The sequence below is a fragment of the Dreissena polymorpha genome, chromosome 2, assembly GCF_020536995.1.
Source record: "Dreissena polymorpha isolate Duluth1 chromosome 2, UMN_Dpol_1.0, whole genome shotgun sequence".
In the NCBI taxonomy this organism is placed as follows: Eukaryota; Metazoa; Mollusca; class Bivalvia; order Myida; family Dreissenidae; genus Dreissena; species Dreissena polymorpha.
Genome location: NC_068356.1, coordinates 8098925 through 8117500, shown reverse-complemented (window position 1 = coordinate 8117500; position 18576 = coordinate 8098925). Strand labels below are relative to the sequence as shown.

The 18576-nt window shown below is 35.8% G+C and overlaps 1 protein-coding gene across 1 annotated transcript; it reads left to right on the top strand.

Moving 5' to 3' along the window:
* Positions 1–5746: 5746 nt before the first annotated feature.
* Positions 5747–17693, top strand: LOC127865654 (85/88 kDa calcium-independent phospholipase A2-like). The gene is made up of 8 exons (XM_052405562.1): positions 5747–5764; positions 6012–6165; positions 6459–6606; positions 8190–8311; positions 8481–8626; positions 8891–9067; positions 12010–12282; positions 17559–17693. The coding sequence occupies exons 1-8, from the start codon at positions 5747–5749 to the stop codon at positions 17691–17693; spliced, it is 1173 nt and encodes a 390-aa protein (XP_052261522.1).
* The last annotated feature ends 883 nt before the right edge of the window (positions 17694–18576 follow it).

Here is an 18576-nt window from a genome sequence, read left to right as displayed (position 1 = left end):
TACATAATTTATCTGCCATCTTTTTAATATCTCTTACGTATGAGCTGAATTGCGTAAATCGAGCACTGAAGGCAATATTTTGTGAGTATTTCACCATTTCGCATTAGAATTTAGTTTAAATATTTTTTAAGTCAATGAAGAAATGAAACATTTCTTGCAACGTTAAGCTTCACAAGTAAGGAATACAACATTGATTAATATATGACGTTTTAAATTTGACTTATTATAAAACAAAATTGGATACTTACTCTCCTATTTATAATGACTTTCAATCTTAATATTACGAATATCAATTCTTGAAAATTGAAATAAATGGGGGCCTGGTAACCATTAATGCTTTGATAAAACGGGAAACGAGTGGCGCTGCTTGTATGAGGAGATAAGTCATGATTGACCTTTTTCTGTACCTTTCTGTCTTTCATGCGAATTAGCAATAAGTTACAGCAGTATTTTGTTTAAACTCGGTTTCAAAAATCCAGAAATAACTCCAAATGGTTGTTTATTGCCGATAATTTTAAATTTTAAAGAATCGAATGAATAAACAGTTAATTCATGTCATATTCGCAACTTTAGTGTATGATTGAGAAAACTTGGTGTCCTGTAGTTTGTTTTTGCTTTAGTTACTTAAAATCAGAATTAAAATCGGAATACGAACTAATAGATGATGATATTCAGGTTTTCTTTTATCGAATGAAAGACGAGAAATGATAGTATATATAAATTGACCTTAATATACTCTGCCTTTCCCATAATTAAGTTTTGTCAAACATTTCGATTGACGGCAAACGTCAATATTCGTTTTTCAGCAAATGAGCTTTAAATGGTTTAATTTACTGGAAGCTAATGTATTCGTTGGGTGTATTTTATATATCCGTTCGCATATGTGCAATTACTCTACATAATTATTAAGCTGAACATTTGCATTTTTTTTACAACAACGATGATACTTTATGACAGAGCATAATGGTCAGAATTGCATGCCATATATTGTATTGATATTATAATAATTTAACTTAACAAATGCTTAAACAATATACGAAGGGCATCAACCAAGCCGTTTTAATAGGATCTAAATTAACAGAATATTCATAAAGTAACAATTTTTGTAGTTCTTTAAATGCAGAAATGATGTTAAAATTATTAGGTCTCAAATTACAAGTTCTCAAGGACAACAGATAGACATTAAAAATCTTTTCACCAGTCGACTTGTCTCAATCTCAGAGCGGGTATCAGTTTTTATAAATAGAATATTATCTATTTTATTCTTATTTATATAAATGAAAAACCGTCACACAAATGAATGACAGTTATGGTATGGCAAGCACGTGTTGTATTTATCAACTTACAAACAACATCACAGCAGTAAGAGGCACACATTTTTATCGAATCGAACGAATCGAAATACTAGTATATCTATTCAGGTAGAATTATTTCGTTTAACACAAGGAACAGTTACGGATGGTGAATTTTATAAATCAAGTAGTCGGCAAAAACTTTGATCAAATCGAACGAAACTAAATATATCAATTCAGGTGTAATTTTCTCGTTAAATACAATGTACAGTTTCGGATGGTGAGTTTTAGGAATCGATTAACAATCCCATTTTTTCTTCAGGATATATGATTATTCAACTATAATTTAAATTAATGAAGGTGTGTATTCTAGGAAAATGAGTTTAAAAACGTTTTTATTAAGAACTTTTAAACTTTCCACTAACTTCATGAATATGATTATTCAGCTATAATTTAAATTTATTAAGGTGTGTATTCTAGGAAAATGAGTTTAAAATACGTTTTATTAAGAATTTTGTAACTTTCCACTAACTTCACATAACAAGAATCGCAAATTATTAGGTATATAAAGACATACAGACAAGCACAGATAAACTTGCTGCATAAGTGTAATAGAGTGAGTTACGCGTTCCGTAAAATTGTTTCTAAAGGATAAATTATAACAATTTATTGTAAACGGAATTGTTTCCAATCATAGGAAGGTAAGAATTTTCATTATTTTGATGATAGTTATAAAGGGAGTAGAAGTAACAAAGCTGCGTAATGGCGCACATGAACGCAATTGTTGTAAATCTGAACTCGAGCAACACAGGTTTCTTCTACCACAAAATACTTGCGTTCACATAAAGGGGTTCTAAAAGTTTATGTACTGCAATTCGTAACCTCTATCATTTTGTGAATACACTGCTAGACATGTAGCAAAACATCGTAGGAAACACGTTCACTAAATACGCCTTGCTATATAATTCCGTTGCACAGATTTTGATACGACACCAATGCTGTATCTCATCAAATAAGCACGAGTACGAAATTTTGCTAACATAAACTCCAACGGTCGATCGAGAAGTTAAGCTTATTTGAGAGAACGTGAGTAAATTCATTCAATGAACACTATATACCGCGGTTTAGACGATGTATAAGTGCATTACAGTATTACATTGTTCATGTTCATGTGAATTGTCGCGTTCACAATAAGGTATTTTACTTTATTTCTTCCAAAAGCATAAAGAGCTCAACGAATTATCAGACATCAGTTAACAATAATTAACAAAAATGCATAAGCATTATATGTATACATAGTACAATATCTTACATTTCGTCAGCGATCAACATAGTAAACATTGACAGTACAAAAAGAGTAAACGTATATACAAATATGTTTGAACTATGTTTTATAGGCATGGGATTAAACCAAATTGATATTGTTTAGGAAAATAAATCTCCTAAATGTCAACGAAACAGAGAACAGTATTGATGTGGTATAAACATTAAACATTCTTAGTATAATATCAAAGCGCACCAGTATTTCAGGGAGTGAGTGAACACGCTTACCGCACATCCATAGGAATTCTCAACCAAATGCTTCAATCAAATCAAAACATACCGGCATTCTAGGTACGAAAACGAAATTCTAGAATAACTTTTGTTTACTGTTCATGAACTTATAGCAAATTGCGGCAAGATTCAAGTAAGGGAAATGAAATTCTAGAATACATTCTCTAAAGTTATTACAAGCACAGACCCAGAGCACGTTTGTTACATTTTAAACGTATCCATATAAAGGGGCCTTTAGGTAAATTGACACAATAAAAAAATGTATTCCAGATTCGCAAATTTTCGTTGTAGTTATGATATTTCAGAGGAAACAGTAATACTGAACATTTACCATGCTCTAAAATATCCATTATATGCAATTTTTGACATTTAAAAACCTGAAATTATAAAGCGTTGCAACGCAAAACGATGGAAAAATTTGGAGAGTTCTGTTGTTGTCGTTATATTGTGTGATACTACGAGGATTGCTTATATAATGTATAAAATACATCACTTATACTATGAGCACGGATGGCCAAGTGGTCTTAGCGATAGTCCTTACTCAAGGGGTCAGTGGTTCGAGCCCCGTTGAGGATTACTTTTTTCTTTCTTTAATTTTATTCTTGTTTTTTTTTTTAAGCGAGCTTTTTTGGATCCAACGCTTACATTTATCAATAAAAAGCATTTAATGAAAAAAGTCAAAACATGCCAAATCTGTGAAAAGGCCCATTTAATCCACAATAGAACATTTTGAGCATTGAAAAATTATACGCGCCTGCGTTGAGGAACGTTTGACACACCAATACGTCTGTTGGTTCAAGCAGTAAACTATGGTGTACGAACTGGTCCAAAACTATTCTAAACTGTCCGGGACGGTTTATAAACCGTCCGGGACGGTTTGTAAACTGTCCCGGACAGTTTACTAAACTGTCCCGGACAGTTTCTTACTTTTGAACCGCTCGTACGTCTGTAAACTGTACCGGGCGATTTATTTTGTGGATTACAAACCGTCCGGGACAGTTTAGGAAACTGTCCGGGACGGTTTCCTGGAAACTGTCCGGGACGGTTTCCTAAACTGTCCCGGACGGTTTGCAGGCATAAATTTTAGTACGGCATAGGTTCTTAAGACCATAGTCGGACAGTTTAAACCGTCCCGGACAGTTTACTAAACTGTCCCGGACAGTTTAAACCGTCCCGGACGGTTTATGCGCACGAACGGTCCAAAACTTTCCTAAACCGTCCCGGACAGTTTGTAAACTGTCCGGGACAGTTTAGTAAACTGTCCGGGACAGTTTACAAACCGTCCCGGACGGTTTCTAAACTGTCCGGGACAGTTTAGAATAGTTTTGGACCAGTTCGTACACCATAGTAAACTGCACTATTGTAAGTAGAAGTCTACCCCGCAAGTTTGAATAACGAGTGCAATCATGCGTGCTACTAGTATGTGGGGATTATTATACGGTTAGAAAAAAGTAAGCGATCAACAATATTGGCACAACATCTTGAGCACCTGTGACACAGTATCGCGTATAATCTTGATAACATACGTTCTACCGCTCTATTTACTGATTTCACTATGGGCAGTAACTCTGGGATTTCAAGATTTTACATATGGGTTACCGTCCTTCGGCGTTATCTCGGATAAACATGGTATTTGAGTGCATATTTTCGATTACCTGGCTTTTCTGGATGGATTTGTCAAGTGTCTCCGGAGAATGGTCTTTCACTACATTTTTGAAACAAAGATTCCACTGCTCAAGTACACATTTACATACTTATTTAGATTGTACTTACGAAGTAACCTATATATAGAAATACTGCATAACTGTCCAAAATTGTAAGCTTTCTTGCGTGATAACCTGTTTCGATCGATTCAAATTTTAAAACTTCGAGTGAAAAGTCATTGCTGGTAGACAGTCTCAATGACTGTATATGTTTAACGCAAAACCTGTGGGCTTCCGCAAGTCTTTTAATGTCCGCTTGCGTGCATGTATTCCAAAGTTCACATCCGTACAGAGCTTTAGGTATAACCACTGATTGGTATAACGTTTTAAGTGTAAGTGGGTTTAAACCCCTGGATGTAACGCACTTTTTAGTATGTTAAGGAAATGTTCTTCGCAGTTTGCTGCTAGTGTCGTTCAGTGATTTGGTTGTAGAGAGCGACTTGTCGCATATATGGCCTAGGTGGTTGTACACATTAACTTCATTTAGATGTTGCGTTCCCATATAATGCTTTCTTTCACGACAAGACCGCACAGTGTCATTAAAGGCTATTCAGCCGAACGTGTCGGAGTTTTACTTCAAACGACTTTGCTTTGAGAACTTGTCACAAATGGATATCATGCATTGTTGTCCATGGGGGATAATGATATCGCAATCATTTCATCCACCATTCGTTGATTTGAAGCCAATCAAAGCAATTTGCAAAGTGTGCATGTATTTTTTTTTAATAAAAATGTTTTTCGACGTTATCTTAATGACGTTATAAGGCAAGATTTGCTACAAATTTCGACTGGTTTATTTGAAAATATTATGTTTAAGCATAACCCGTCTCTTAGATTTCATAGCCATAAATCATTGCTCTGTGTGTAATCTAAAACGACATCAAATGAAACGGCAACAATTTGAAGTAACATTTTTTTCAACAGCGACTTCGGTTCGTTTAATATTGTTTCAATCAACAAAGTCATGTTTTTTTTTTATCTTAGTTGTGATTTATAAAATTGTATGTAAAGGTTACACTTAAAGTTCGCTGCTCAAAAACATAATTATAATTAAGAAATGTTTTATTAACTAAGTGTTAACGAATGTAACTTATTGCGTGTTGATTGCTTTATTTAAGTTGATTGAAGAGACTGCAACCATACCGGTATTCTGAATAAATTCAACTGGAATCCACTGTGACCACATTAGAGTGGACCATGGATGCTGGGGACAGGGTGAGCCAACAATTCGTTTACAGCTTCACATATTATTGAACATCATTTAACATATTTTTTACTCGCAAAACGTTATAGTACACTGGAATGTGTAAAAGAAAGAAGACAAACTAAACTACGATTTTACTATTATGTACATGTTACGAACGGACCCTGTTCTGTTGCACCATGACAAACAGGTTTAATAAAATGAGTATGTGATCAGTTCAGTTTTGGTCACTGATTTCAACTATTTCGATGTTTCAAGGTATTGAGTCTTGACGGTGGAGGCATTCGAGGACTCGTTATTCTTGAGATTTTGGACGCGATCGAGAAGGAAGCAGGAAAGGAAATCAAAGACTTGTTTGACTGGATTGGCGGAACAAGCACCGGAGGGATTATTGCTCTGGGTATTGCTACGGGTAAGACACGGTTTGCATCATTCAGTTATTCTAGTTTAAATGTTCGGGCAGATATGCAGACACGACAAAGTTAAGGATAGTTATCATTGTTATTTCAATATACACTGATTATATAAAATTATATACATATTTTTCATAATCATTATTCATCGTTGTTCTTCTGAAACATCAGAATTTTAAATCATTGTTTATTTGCGGAACAAACATGTAACTGCGATTTCTTTTTAAATATGATATCAAACAAATTATTTGAGTGTATGTTAAGTAATAAATGGTCAGAATCCCTTTTGTAGGCAAATCCGTGTCTGAAATTCGAGCCATCTACTATCGACTGAAGGACCAAGTATTCAAGGGCTCAACACCGTACGATTCTGCAACAATAGAAAACTTGTTGCAAAAAGAGTTTGGGGACAAAGTAATGACGGATATCAAGAAACCAAAGTATGAACTTTATATGCATTTTAAGGAAATGTCACACTTAAGCATACTTAATCCTTTAGTTTAATATCTGATTATAAAAACATAAAATCATTATAGGTAACGCCACAAATTAATGATACCTACTTTGAAGCCTATGTTACAAACACGCACGTCACTTTTTTATGTATTGTTCATAATATGCGAGTCATATACCGGTAGGTCCGATTGAAACTAGTATGGCATGAAGTAAACAACCAACACAGTAATGAGATTGAAAAAGGGCATTTATCACAAATGCCATAAAAGTGAGGGCATTTAAAACTGGAAGCCCTAAAACGATGAATGTAATACATAAAAACAGTGTATAGACTATGTACATTCATATAAAACAAAACATATTAGTAAATGTAAACATACAATTAATGTACAGAATGTCATAATGGTCGATAGGGAACCGCCTGTAAACATACATGGCAATATTGAAATGAGAACGCTAAAACCTAAAATGATATGTGGCGAAGGTACTGGAAAAGAATTTGGAAGCATACTGATTGGATTAACAGATCACATGACTTCTACCTATACAATGATTGGCTGATGCCTAAGCGTGTAAGGTTACACTGCACTAATTTAGCATTTAAACAAACACTCTGGATAAGCAGACGATTTATTCCATAAATCAATCTAAAATCCTATCTTACGGAGGAATCCGAGATAGCCGATATATCACGATTGGTAAACAAAGGCAATGTAGGATAATTTTCATTTAACAGGAAAAAATATCACGATGACATAAAAAAACTTTATGTGTGCATAAACTTGGTTAAATACAACAGAGGTATTAGTAATGCGATGCATGGATGTTTTGTGCTAAGCGCGAGCGGGAAAATATTTGATTTAAACGACTGTGCAATAACAGAGGGGGTAATCACGTGATAGTCAAGATGGCGACATCTACGCAGAAACAGTTATTTTTCGCCGTTTTATACCCTTTATTACTGTTGTTAAATTTTTAAATGACGCTCACTTTCCAGCCATATCAGTACAACAGTGATTAGCGTTTATTTCGTATTTAAATTCGCTTTATATCTCGACTTCACTCACCGCAAATTTTCTTAGTGGAGCCCTAATTAGGTCATCCAGCTTAGAAATTTCGCACGGAGTAAATTCGAGATATAGAGCGAATATTACTATGAAATAAACGCCAGTAACTTTCTTGATTATATGGCTGGAAAATGGGCGGAAGGGTATAAAACGGCGAAAAATACCGGCCTCGGCATGGACGTCGCCATCTTGACTATCACGTGATTACCCCCTCTGAATAAACAGTCTAAATGAGTACAATTTCTATTGCAGCTTGACATTTTGACTATTATAAATACATCTGATCAAACGCCAAAATAATACATATTAAGCCAACTCTTAATTCAACTCATACTATAATTGTGCATTATTTATTATAATAAAATGTATTTCGTGTTTTACTTTTTCACTTTTTCGCGTTAAGTTTCAGTTAACAAATACACTACCACATGTCTAAATATCTATTCAGGAGACATACAACTATTTAGACAGTTGTTAAAAACATACCGTCCTTATTGAAGGGTCCTGGTTACAAGCGTTTTAGGAGACCATCATCCATGGAAGCTCCACATGTTTCGTTCCTACAAGGAAGACGAAAAGCCCGAAGAAGATCCGGACTTTAAACCAATTAAACCTCCAGATGGTGATTCCCCTGAATTAAATTCATTTTTTTTAAAATCAATCTTATTTCTGTTTTTGTTTTCGAAATTAACAATAATGCACATTCGTTATTTATAAATGTATTAATATGTTTGCTTATGTTGCTAAAATGATTATAAATAAGGCACACATAACATATATGTTTCATTCAGAGACGTACATCTGGGAGGTTGCCCGCTGTACTTCCGCAGCGCCTACCTACTTTCCTCCGTACAAACAGTTTTTTGATGGAGGCATAATGTCCAACAACCCTACCCTGGACATTCTCACAGAAATTCAGGAATATAACACTCAAAAGGTGATCATTGTGTTCAAAAAACAAAACCGTGTATTATTTTTATTTTACCACAAAAACTCAAAGGTGGGTCTAAGAAGGTACCAACAATTATTTTCTGTGAAATAAAGGAGCTGATTTGAAAGAGTAAAAACGAAGAAGAATTAACTTTAGATTTAAGAAGCTTGCTAAAAACCTTTTTGTCGTGTCATTGTTGAAAATTATTAAAATAAAATAATTAAATGTTCATCCGCATGAAACTCGTTATCAATGATTTATTATTTTCAGGATAAAAACCGACCCATGCGCCTGGTTGTTTCTGTCGGTTGTGGTTATGTGAAATACGCTAAGCAAACGGCCCCAAACCCAAAGGTGCCAACCGTGTGGGATGTAATACGTCATCCAATCGACACGTATAGATCGCTCGATGGCTCAAAAAGGTTTTTTATGGACCTCTTGGAACAGGTATGTTTTAGGATAAGGTCTCAACGGCCGACTTTGCCGAAGCGCTAGCACGGCGTTTTTAAAGTCGCGTGATCGACATAAAATAAGTAAACAATTTTAAATTGGTATTATAATTCGCTCGCAAACCAATAACACAGCGTCCTTACGCCGTTCTAATGGCGTTCTTAAAGCGTCACCAAACCGTTCCTTAAGCGTTCTAATAGCGCGCGTGAAGTTGCTAGAGGACATACACTACCCGCTCACACAGCGTTTAAGATGTGACAATAAATAAAAATACATAATAAACACAGTACAAGGTCATTATATGGTACATAAAAAAGGAAGCGTCATGATCATTACGGAAAAGCGATGCAAGGCAAGAAAGGAAAGGGCGCCTAGTCCTCCAAGACCGCCGCATCGATTACATGCTCACCATTATTGGACTCCAACCCATACTAACAAACTCATGAGTTTGAGCTGGTATATTATTCGTTCCATAACTGCTCTAAGGCCCAATCCCAAAAGAGACCAGAGACTGCTACTGATTAAACTGCGGCAAATCAGAAAGGCATAGCGGCATGGCTTGATGAGATCGAGGTGATATAAAACAAAAAGATGAAAAAGGACGCCTTAATGGAATCCAACGCAGCCAGATTTTGCAAGAAAGTGGACATGATGAACACGTCAAGTCAATTCCCATCCTTTCCACAAAAGGTCTGGGGATGGCGCAAACGATCACACTAAAAGGGACAGATAGATTTATCTGAACTTTGCCTTGCTGAAGAATCATGTAAAAAGTTTAGAGGAAAGCACACTCAGTGAAAGTTATGCAAAACCATTTCAAAATCTGATAATAAAATACAAAGTGATCTTATTCATTTATAGAAAACAACATGTGTATCATCGTATATATTAATTCAATTAATACGTCTATATCGTATTGAACATAGTTAAGCTAGTTTTTTATTAGACTATTAAAGTTCAAAAAAGTATATTTCGTAATTTTTAATTAGTAAGATAAACAGTTTTCCATAGTAAATTAATGGGTGTACTAGAACCTTCCAAGATTACCGCGCGAACTGCACGTGCTCACTGGGCGAAAAAGATGACGGTCAGCCTTTACCATACATTATTGCCCATGTTTTGCAGAGATTGCATGAAACCTTTTTTATAGCAACCAGAATAAGATTGAATGACTAATTAAACCTGTTGCCCATCAGCAACCGGCCCGTTATCGTCTATTTTTATCCGCCTTCCCTCTTACACAATATGGGAGCTGTCATCACAACAGTGGCCTTCTACTATCCATCGGAACGTGTCGCTCGTCGAACGAATGATTTGCCAGCGCTGCGTGAAGGTTCTGAACAAGTTAAAGCATGCTCCTCTGTTTTCATCTGACACTGTGCATAATGCTTCATAAGAAATGTACGCAGTTCAAATGCATCACCGCTTTAGTAGGGCATCGTTGTTGCATCATGTGGAAGTGGGACTGCACCTGGAAAGCCCACGCCTTTTTAATAAATACAAACTTTTAGCTCCAAATGCATTAAAGAATGGAGCGTCTGAAATTTGTGATAGACAATCGAAATCGATCCAAATGAATTTATAAACTTTTTTCACGTCGATATACTATTTGTGTACCGTCCATGTGGCAATTAACATCTCCTTCCAAATTCTTTAGCAAAAGCTTGTCATTCTGAGGTGGTCACTAGACACGGAATGCAACCATTTTTGTTTTTGTTGACGATCGTTTTGTACACTTCACGAACCTATCAAAACATTGTATTGTTAGGTACTCGAATGTCAAGTTTCAAAATTGTGTGTTTCTCACTAGAGGCAAGCTGGCCAACTTCTGGTTCGAGGACTTTACGATAATTTGTTCTTCATGTGGTTGCTCTGTGACGCAATCGTCTGAAAAATTCATCGCACATGTCGTTTGCTAAGTAAAATAATAAAAACCGCATTTACGTCTAAAATATTCAATAATCTTTATATTTCTTAAAACCACGTAATAAAAAAGTTTGAATAAGTAATAATTGAACAAACGCTTTCTTTCATTACTATCAATTATAAAAGATATGTAGAAAAGCCTTGCATAAATCGACTTTCGTTTTATAACCACACAACCCTGAATCGTCCACGCCTACTAGCCCACCTCTGTCTTCGCGAGAGTATTGTGTTAACGTTGTCTTCTTCGTCTTCCGTTTGGTACATACTGCCAATTCGCTGGTTAAAATGAGCGTGATTGTCAGGTTGCTTTTATTTTAATCCATAGTTGTGTTTATTTGTGTAATTGTTGGGAAACCCCAAAGCAGCGCCGTGTAGTCGCTGTACTGCTCAACACAAACGCCATTCACATCTACAAAATTCGTTAACGTTCTCGTACAGCGCTTATGCGCTCTAGAAGACACCCTTCGACTTATAAAGGCGTTCTCACAGTGCTCTTTCCAGCGTGCCATGCGCAAATTAAGCCGCGGCGGGGTCTTTGAACAGGTTAATAATGCTTTTACGCAACGTAACATTCTAGGTGATAGCACGACGTCCGCGCAACGTTATACGTATTGTTTTGACGCCGCCGGTGCGCCGCGATAACGCCTATTGTGACTCGTGTCTTTTAAAGATAATGAATGTTAAGGTTACGACTGAATGTTGTAGTTTCGACAAATTGACGTTGATGAATAGTGTTTTCATGCAAATAACAACAACTGGAAGACAAGACGCGCTTACCATTACTACAATTAAATAGTTATAGATGATGGTTCTTAGTATGTTTTTTAAACAATGTATATTTTTGGTTCTATTTATTTTATAGGACGACACGATGATCTTTTAAACGGTATTCATCACTACTGGTTTATTGCATTTCAAGACTATATACATTGACGTTATTTAACCTTTGTGTCCAACTGCAGTGCTGTAATGCATATATAGCAATTAATTATCTCTTTTTGTGACATTGGCAGGTAGCAATATCACACGGTCAACCATCGTATCGTGCCAGAGCGTGGTGCCATATGATGAAAGTTCCGTTCTTTCGATTTTCCCCGGAACTGTCAGAAAATGTGCCTCTTGACTGTGTTGATGAAAACACGATCGCAAAGATGCTTCATGACACGAAATCTTACATTGAGGGTCCGAAGCACGACAGTTTTAAGAAACTCAATGGAATTTTGAAAAGAAGTCCAGAATTTTCAGAATTTGATCCAGAATTACGGGTCATGGGTATCGGTCCTTCAGTAGGATCTGTTCGATCATTTGATCCAAACCCAGAATTTGATCCAGAACAAAAATGCATGATTTTTGGTGAAGAGTCCTTCACTTAATAATTGATTACTTTTAAGTACAATATTTTCAAGTTGGCTTTACATCTTTATTTTTTTTTATTCCATCATGTGCAGAAAACCACTTTGTATTTTTTTACTACTAAATGAAAATAACTTTTCAATGTCAGTTATTGTTCATTTTTAAGTCTTTTTTAAATTATGAAACAATGACATTTTTTCATCGTTGTGCGCTTAAACACTGTTTGTTATGGTTTTGGATTATGTGTACTTTTATACATATTTTATACGTACTTAAATAAAGAAAATGTAATCATCCACACACAACATATCTTTATTTCTATCACGTTACATGTTAAATATAGACATGCAGTGGTGAAGAGGATATGGTGTCCGCCTAGCGATCGGGAGGTCTCGGGTTCCATCCCCACTGTGTGAGCGTTCGTTAGGATAACCCCACAGACACAAATTACTGGTTCTGACTCGAGTGCGTTTCAAATAAGCCTAAGGCTTTATATGCATCTAGATTAAATAAATAGGTTTAACACTAAAAAATAGACATGGCATAAGCATAAACATCGCTTTTGCATATAAAATTAATACATAGGACATGGTTTACGACTTTTTCTTAAAGTAACATGAATACTTAAAATCAACATTTGGTAACATATTTCGTAAAATAAAGTTAACCCATAAAAATCAGTGTTCCTTATAGAATAGCAGAAATGTCAACGCTAGATGTGGTATGGTAACATGGATTTAACTAGATACAAAATGCTAGTTTTTATTTTTTGTGGCACAATATATATTCCATTCTAATATCCGTCAACGATATCTATTCATACGAATACGAACACTAACTTGGTACATGAACATGTTTTGAATATATTGTCCCGCAAGAAACAAAAGACAGCATTTTGTATCTTGTTAAATCTATGTAACCAGACCACGTTGAAATTTTGGCTATTGCTATAAGGAACACTGATTTTGTATGTGTTAACTTTATTTTTCGAAATATTGTACGAAATATTCGTACCTTATTTTGGGGTTTATGGGCTTTTTATTTTATTTTGATACTGTTTAATGTTGTCTTTTTTTGGTTATTTTGTACACACTATTCAGTAGCAAGTAGTATCGATAAACATGATTTTTCATAATTCACACAGATCTGTAAACACAATTTATACGTAATAAAGATATATTTTATAAATTGAATTTACATTTTTTGTTCGTTTCAAAACTTATGTGTATATAGACTCACCACTATTGGTTATCATTTCATGATTAAGAATGTAGTGTAGGTATAATGGTATAGGGTAGGTAGGTATAATGGTTACTAAATACTGTTTAAAATACCTCAAACACAAGATAAGTATTCGAATACCGGCTAAATAAAGCAACTACAAATAAGTTTTGCAATAACAAATTCGTTTAAGTCGAATTAATGAGTTCACATTTTTAAAACTTAGTATACTAACTATTTCGTTTTTACCACTCGACCACTGAACCGTGTTGTATGTATCTGTAAAATAACACAATTATTATTTTTGCAATATTCGCTGGAATGATTTCAACGACGTCATTTTTGATATTCAGACTAACCCAAATAGCTCAATTGAAGAACTGGATTTTTATACTTTAACATTTTTGTAGATCTTTCAATGCAGACCTTATTTGATATTAGGTGTCATACTAAAAGATCTTAAAAATAGCAGTTTTTTTTGTCCTAATCGTTTTTTGTTCTAATCTGCATAGCGGTAACTAGTTATTTTATAACACAAATATATTTAATATAACTCTTATCCATATACATTTCATATCCCTCAGACGCATTTATAAATGTTATGGCCTGGTTAACACGTTAAATAGTGATAAATTAACACGCAACAGCACAGCAGTAACAATCACACACTTTCACAACCAACCATAACACACCGTCAGCCAAGGAATTTCAATATACATTCATATCATGTGCATACAGTTTATGCTACATCTAAACAATAGTTGCAATTTTTGTTTATTGTCCATTAACGAAGATGCCGAGAGGACTGCATATTATTTCATGGTCGAGCCCTACATAAATCGGTAATAACAAACAGTAACAAACGGATTAACGAATTATCACTTTTATTCATTTTTATTTTCTCTTAATGGCAGGAGGAAGAATGAGAACTCGATGCTCTCACAAATAATAAGGTGCCTTTATCATCCACGAATGAAACTTTGCAAAATTATTTTCGGAGAATAATAAACAGTGCACAATTTAACTACAAACATAAACAATGGAATACTACAAGTAATCAAGTATTAATGTATTCCTGTTAATCGACATATGTTCATATATGATTTAACTGTATGAACTTTATTCCGAATTATAAAACTAAGCATATCTTATGTAACTAATAATGTAAACACAAATGCAAATACATGTGACAAAAAGCAATACTAAGATATATAATCTAAAACGTCACCGCAAACGTTCACATCCATTCTAACAGAACCAGAGATTATAGTCGGGTCAATATATGAAAAAATACCACTCAACCCGACAAAATTGCTACAAAAGGTATTTTAACTGATCCTGGTAGAGTAGAATGTCCTTTATAACATATCAAACGTTTACCAAAAATCGGACCACCGGAAAGTGTTTTTTGTTCAAGATGGCGTCCAATATGGCCGAACAAACCTATTAATGATGATAACTATCCACTCAAATTTCATGATTTTGGCGTCTTAACTTTGGTTTTAGGGGGAAAATAACACACTTAGCTAATACAAAATTATGTAAGTATATTACGCAACAGAGAAATCCAACATGGGTCCAAATGACCGCTAATATGAAGACCGCAAAAGCATAACTATTCACTCAAACGTGTTATTCTTTTTCGCAATTTTATACTAAATAGATATTCATGTTTGGTTTTAAATAGTTATCCCTAGTATAACCGTGTAATCCGTTATTGAAGCTCAAGCGTCATAAACAACAAAATATAAAAACAGACCACCGTTATACAAACATATCAGACCTGCGTGTGCTAAACACTGCCTCAAGCTTGTTTTTTTTTAGGGTTGCGTCAACAATGCCATTATATTAGGCCCTTTCTGTGTTTATTGCAATCATTTCAAATAAGAGCATTAAACAAGTTATTATTGTCTCTTTTTGTCATGAAAGGTTAAATAATGAGTGCAGACACATCCATGCAAGATTTGTGTCCAATATGCAAGGATGTGAATGAGATTTCAAAGAATAACTGGTGTGCTATTCAGTGGAAGGGATTGAAGGGAATAAAGTGAAGCGGAAGTATTATTTTGTAACTGAGGCTGGCACTAAAGTACATTAAAATGTCTTCAGAAGTACAGAAGTGATCATAACAAATCAAAGCAAAGTAACAGTTGTAGCTCTGTACAAAAGAGAACCACAAGTGGAGGTTTTTAAAGACATAAAGACTACAAACCCTGTGGTTGTAAGGTTAAATTGGACACAGGGCATTTTGGCTGGGTACGTACTTACCAATTTGTTTTAGAGGCCTGTGATTCCCTTTCATATGTAATTCGGTTATTCTATGGAAAAGACAAAAGGCGCAAGGTTGAGGCAGTTGGTCATGCTATTATTGAAGCAGTTCGTTCACAAGCTGTCATTACAAGTGGGACTTGCTGTTCAAATCAATCATCTACACTGTCCGAAGGTAATTGTCGAATGCAGGGAAACCTGGTATCCTGGGCAGTGATATACATATATACATCTCTTACCCCCATCGCGGACGAATTTTCTGATTCCGCAAAAACAGGCCATAGAGCTGAACACTTGAAATATGACAACATTCCTAGTTGGAGTACCGGTTGGGAAGGCATGCTTGTACTTATGTAGTATTTGAGGACCTGACGCGATTTCTGGATTATAACAAGAGGGTCGATATTTTGTGGGAAGTCTCCTTCAGCTTCAGGCAGGCAACACCTAATTGGCAGGGAATGATGTATATTTTGACGCAGGGAAGCCAGCACCCTGAGCATTTGTCAGTCAAATTCTTGCCTATAATAATTTGTATTCTGGGGATAAGTCGTGCATTATGTCAACATTAGACTCTGTTTGCAACCTTGCCATGAAGTACAACCATTTCACCATGTTAACGTTTGACAAACCCTTGTATTGGAAGGCTGCCGAAATCATCATTGATTTGTCACAAAGTAGTTGCCTGCAAAGTATTGTTTTGATGTTGGGGAGTTTTCATACACTCATTAACTTGCTAGGGGCCATAGGAATTATCATTGAAGGAACCGGTCTAAAAACATACTTGAGACTGTTTATGTTGAAAATGCCATTGTGCACATTATGACAGGGAAAGCTATTCAGAAGGCTTTGCGGGGACATTTTCGTGTTTACAAGTGCCTACACAGCAAGCTCATATCAGTTAGATCCCGAGATTCAGATACTGCTTGATCGGGCAGAAGAGTTGTACTGTTCCATTCTTAGAGGCGAGACGACGCAGACGCAGATGCTTCATGTTCTGACATTTAGATCAAACTCTAGACGGCTATAGAGAAGAAGAAACATGAACTTGCCCAAACCACAAAGACAAGACCAATATTGCTGAATTATCACCGTATGGTTAGCAAGGCAAGGATGTTAATCAAGGCGGGTTGTACTGGTTGTTGTATGATGCCTCTGCATGCAGTATCCAATTGTCTTTCCGTCTTTGCTGCAGCTGGGTACTTCGATTAACTGCGATCTGCTTACAACTATCTTCAGTCAATGAGCAGCCTATATGAAACGCACCCAGATGAGGTCTCTTAAGAACACAGGCTGTCTCAGTCGCGGCAGTGAGTACAACGAGGTAATGCAAAAGCGCTGGACCCTTTCTGCATGTGTAGAATCCGAGTACAACAGTGCGATGCAGGATTTTACTACAAGTCCATAACACAAAGACTCAACTGAGGTGCGCATCAAAAGAGATGATTCTAATCTTCTGAGAAAATGCAGACATAGATTACAACCTACTCGACCCTACACAGCTGATCCTCTTCGAAAAACATTGTCATTTGGATAGTGGCTGGATCAGATGTGAATGTTCATGCATTTCAGGAGGTAGGGAACAAGATCATAAGAGATGGCATAGGAATGTCGAACTTTGTTTTATAAATCTAAGAGAAAAGACAGATACCAAAATCTTGGGAATAGCTCCGCTGCTAAGATTACTAAAGACTATGCTATTTATCTTGCCCGTCTGTTTCAGCGTTTCCTGGTAGTGTCTAAGTCTGGAGATCTTTCCCTTGAAGACATATTGTCGTATGAACTAAGTCCTAATCCTCCTGCCCTCTTTGAAGCCAAGAACATACGTCATAAAGCAGACAAGCACCAAATCATTTAGTCAATTAGAGATCAAGCTGTAAACGTATCAAGTGAGGCTGTGATGAACTGTATTTCCGAATCAAATTGCTATGTGCTTGATGGTTGCTCTTTGCTTTATCGTTTACCATGAAAAAAGGGCGACACACCCAACGCAATAGCCGAGCCTTATGCAGATTTCACAGACATGCAACAGCTGTGTTCGATTATTATGAAGACGGTCCTTATATCAAATATATCACACACAAGAGACGAGGACCAAAACGTGAACCCGAGTATGAGTTTCAACAAAGAGCAGAATGATCATGCAAAAATGAGGACTTCGTTTCTCGTGACAAAAAAAAACAAGTCAGGCATGATTGCTCTGATCAGCACAGCTCTGACTAAAAGGGGAAGTTATGTCATTGTGTCACCAGGGGATGCAGACGTTGAAATTGTTAAAGCAACTGTTGAATGATCCCGCCCATAGCCCCACAACGTTAATCGGCGAGGATACAGATTGTGCATCAGGTGATAGTGGACAACTGAATGTCATAAATTGGATTTTATGATGAATCAACTGCTAAGTGATATCAAAAATTCAATCAAAGTGTTCTTTGTCTCAAAAACTATGACGTTGAACATAAAAATCATCACCTTTGAGTCAAACGTTATGGACTTGTATTCCTTCGCATTGTGGCGGTGGCTATTTTTGGAGGCCATGTTGGATTTATGTGTTTCTTAATTAACTTACACTATGTCTGATGATCTTAAAGTGTTCTTTGGTCCCCGAAACCTGGGTATAGACACCGAAAACATCAAATTTGAGTGGATAGTTACATAGTTATGATCATATATAGGTTTTGGCGGCCATCTTGGTGGCCATCTTGAAAAAACAATTTTCCGGAGGTCCTATTTCGGTAAAC

Coding starts and splice junctions, on each gene's coding strand:
- LOC127865654 (XM_052405562.1), top strand. Junction 6,166..6,458: donor TGCTCTGGGTATTGCTACGG/GTAAGACACGGT, acceptor TCCCTTTTGTAG/GCAAATCCGTGTCTGAAATT. Junction 8,312..8,480: donor ACCAATTAAACCTCCAGATG/GTGATTCCCCTG, acceptor TGTTTCATTCAG/AGACGTACATCTGGGAGGTT.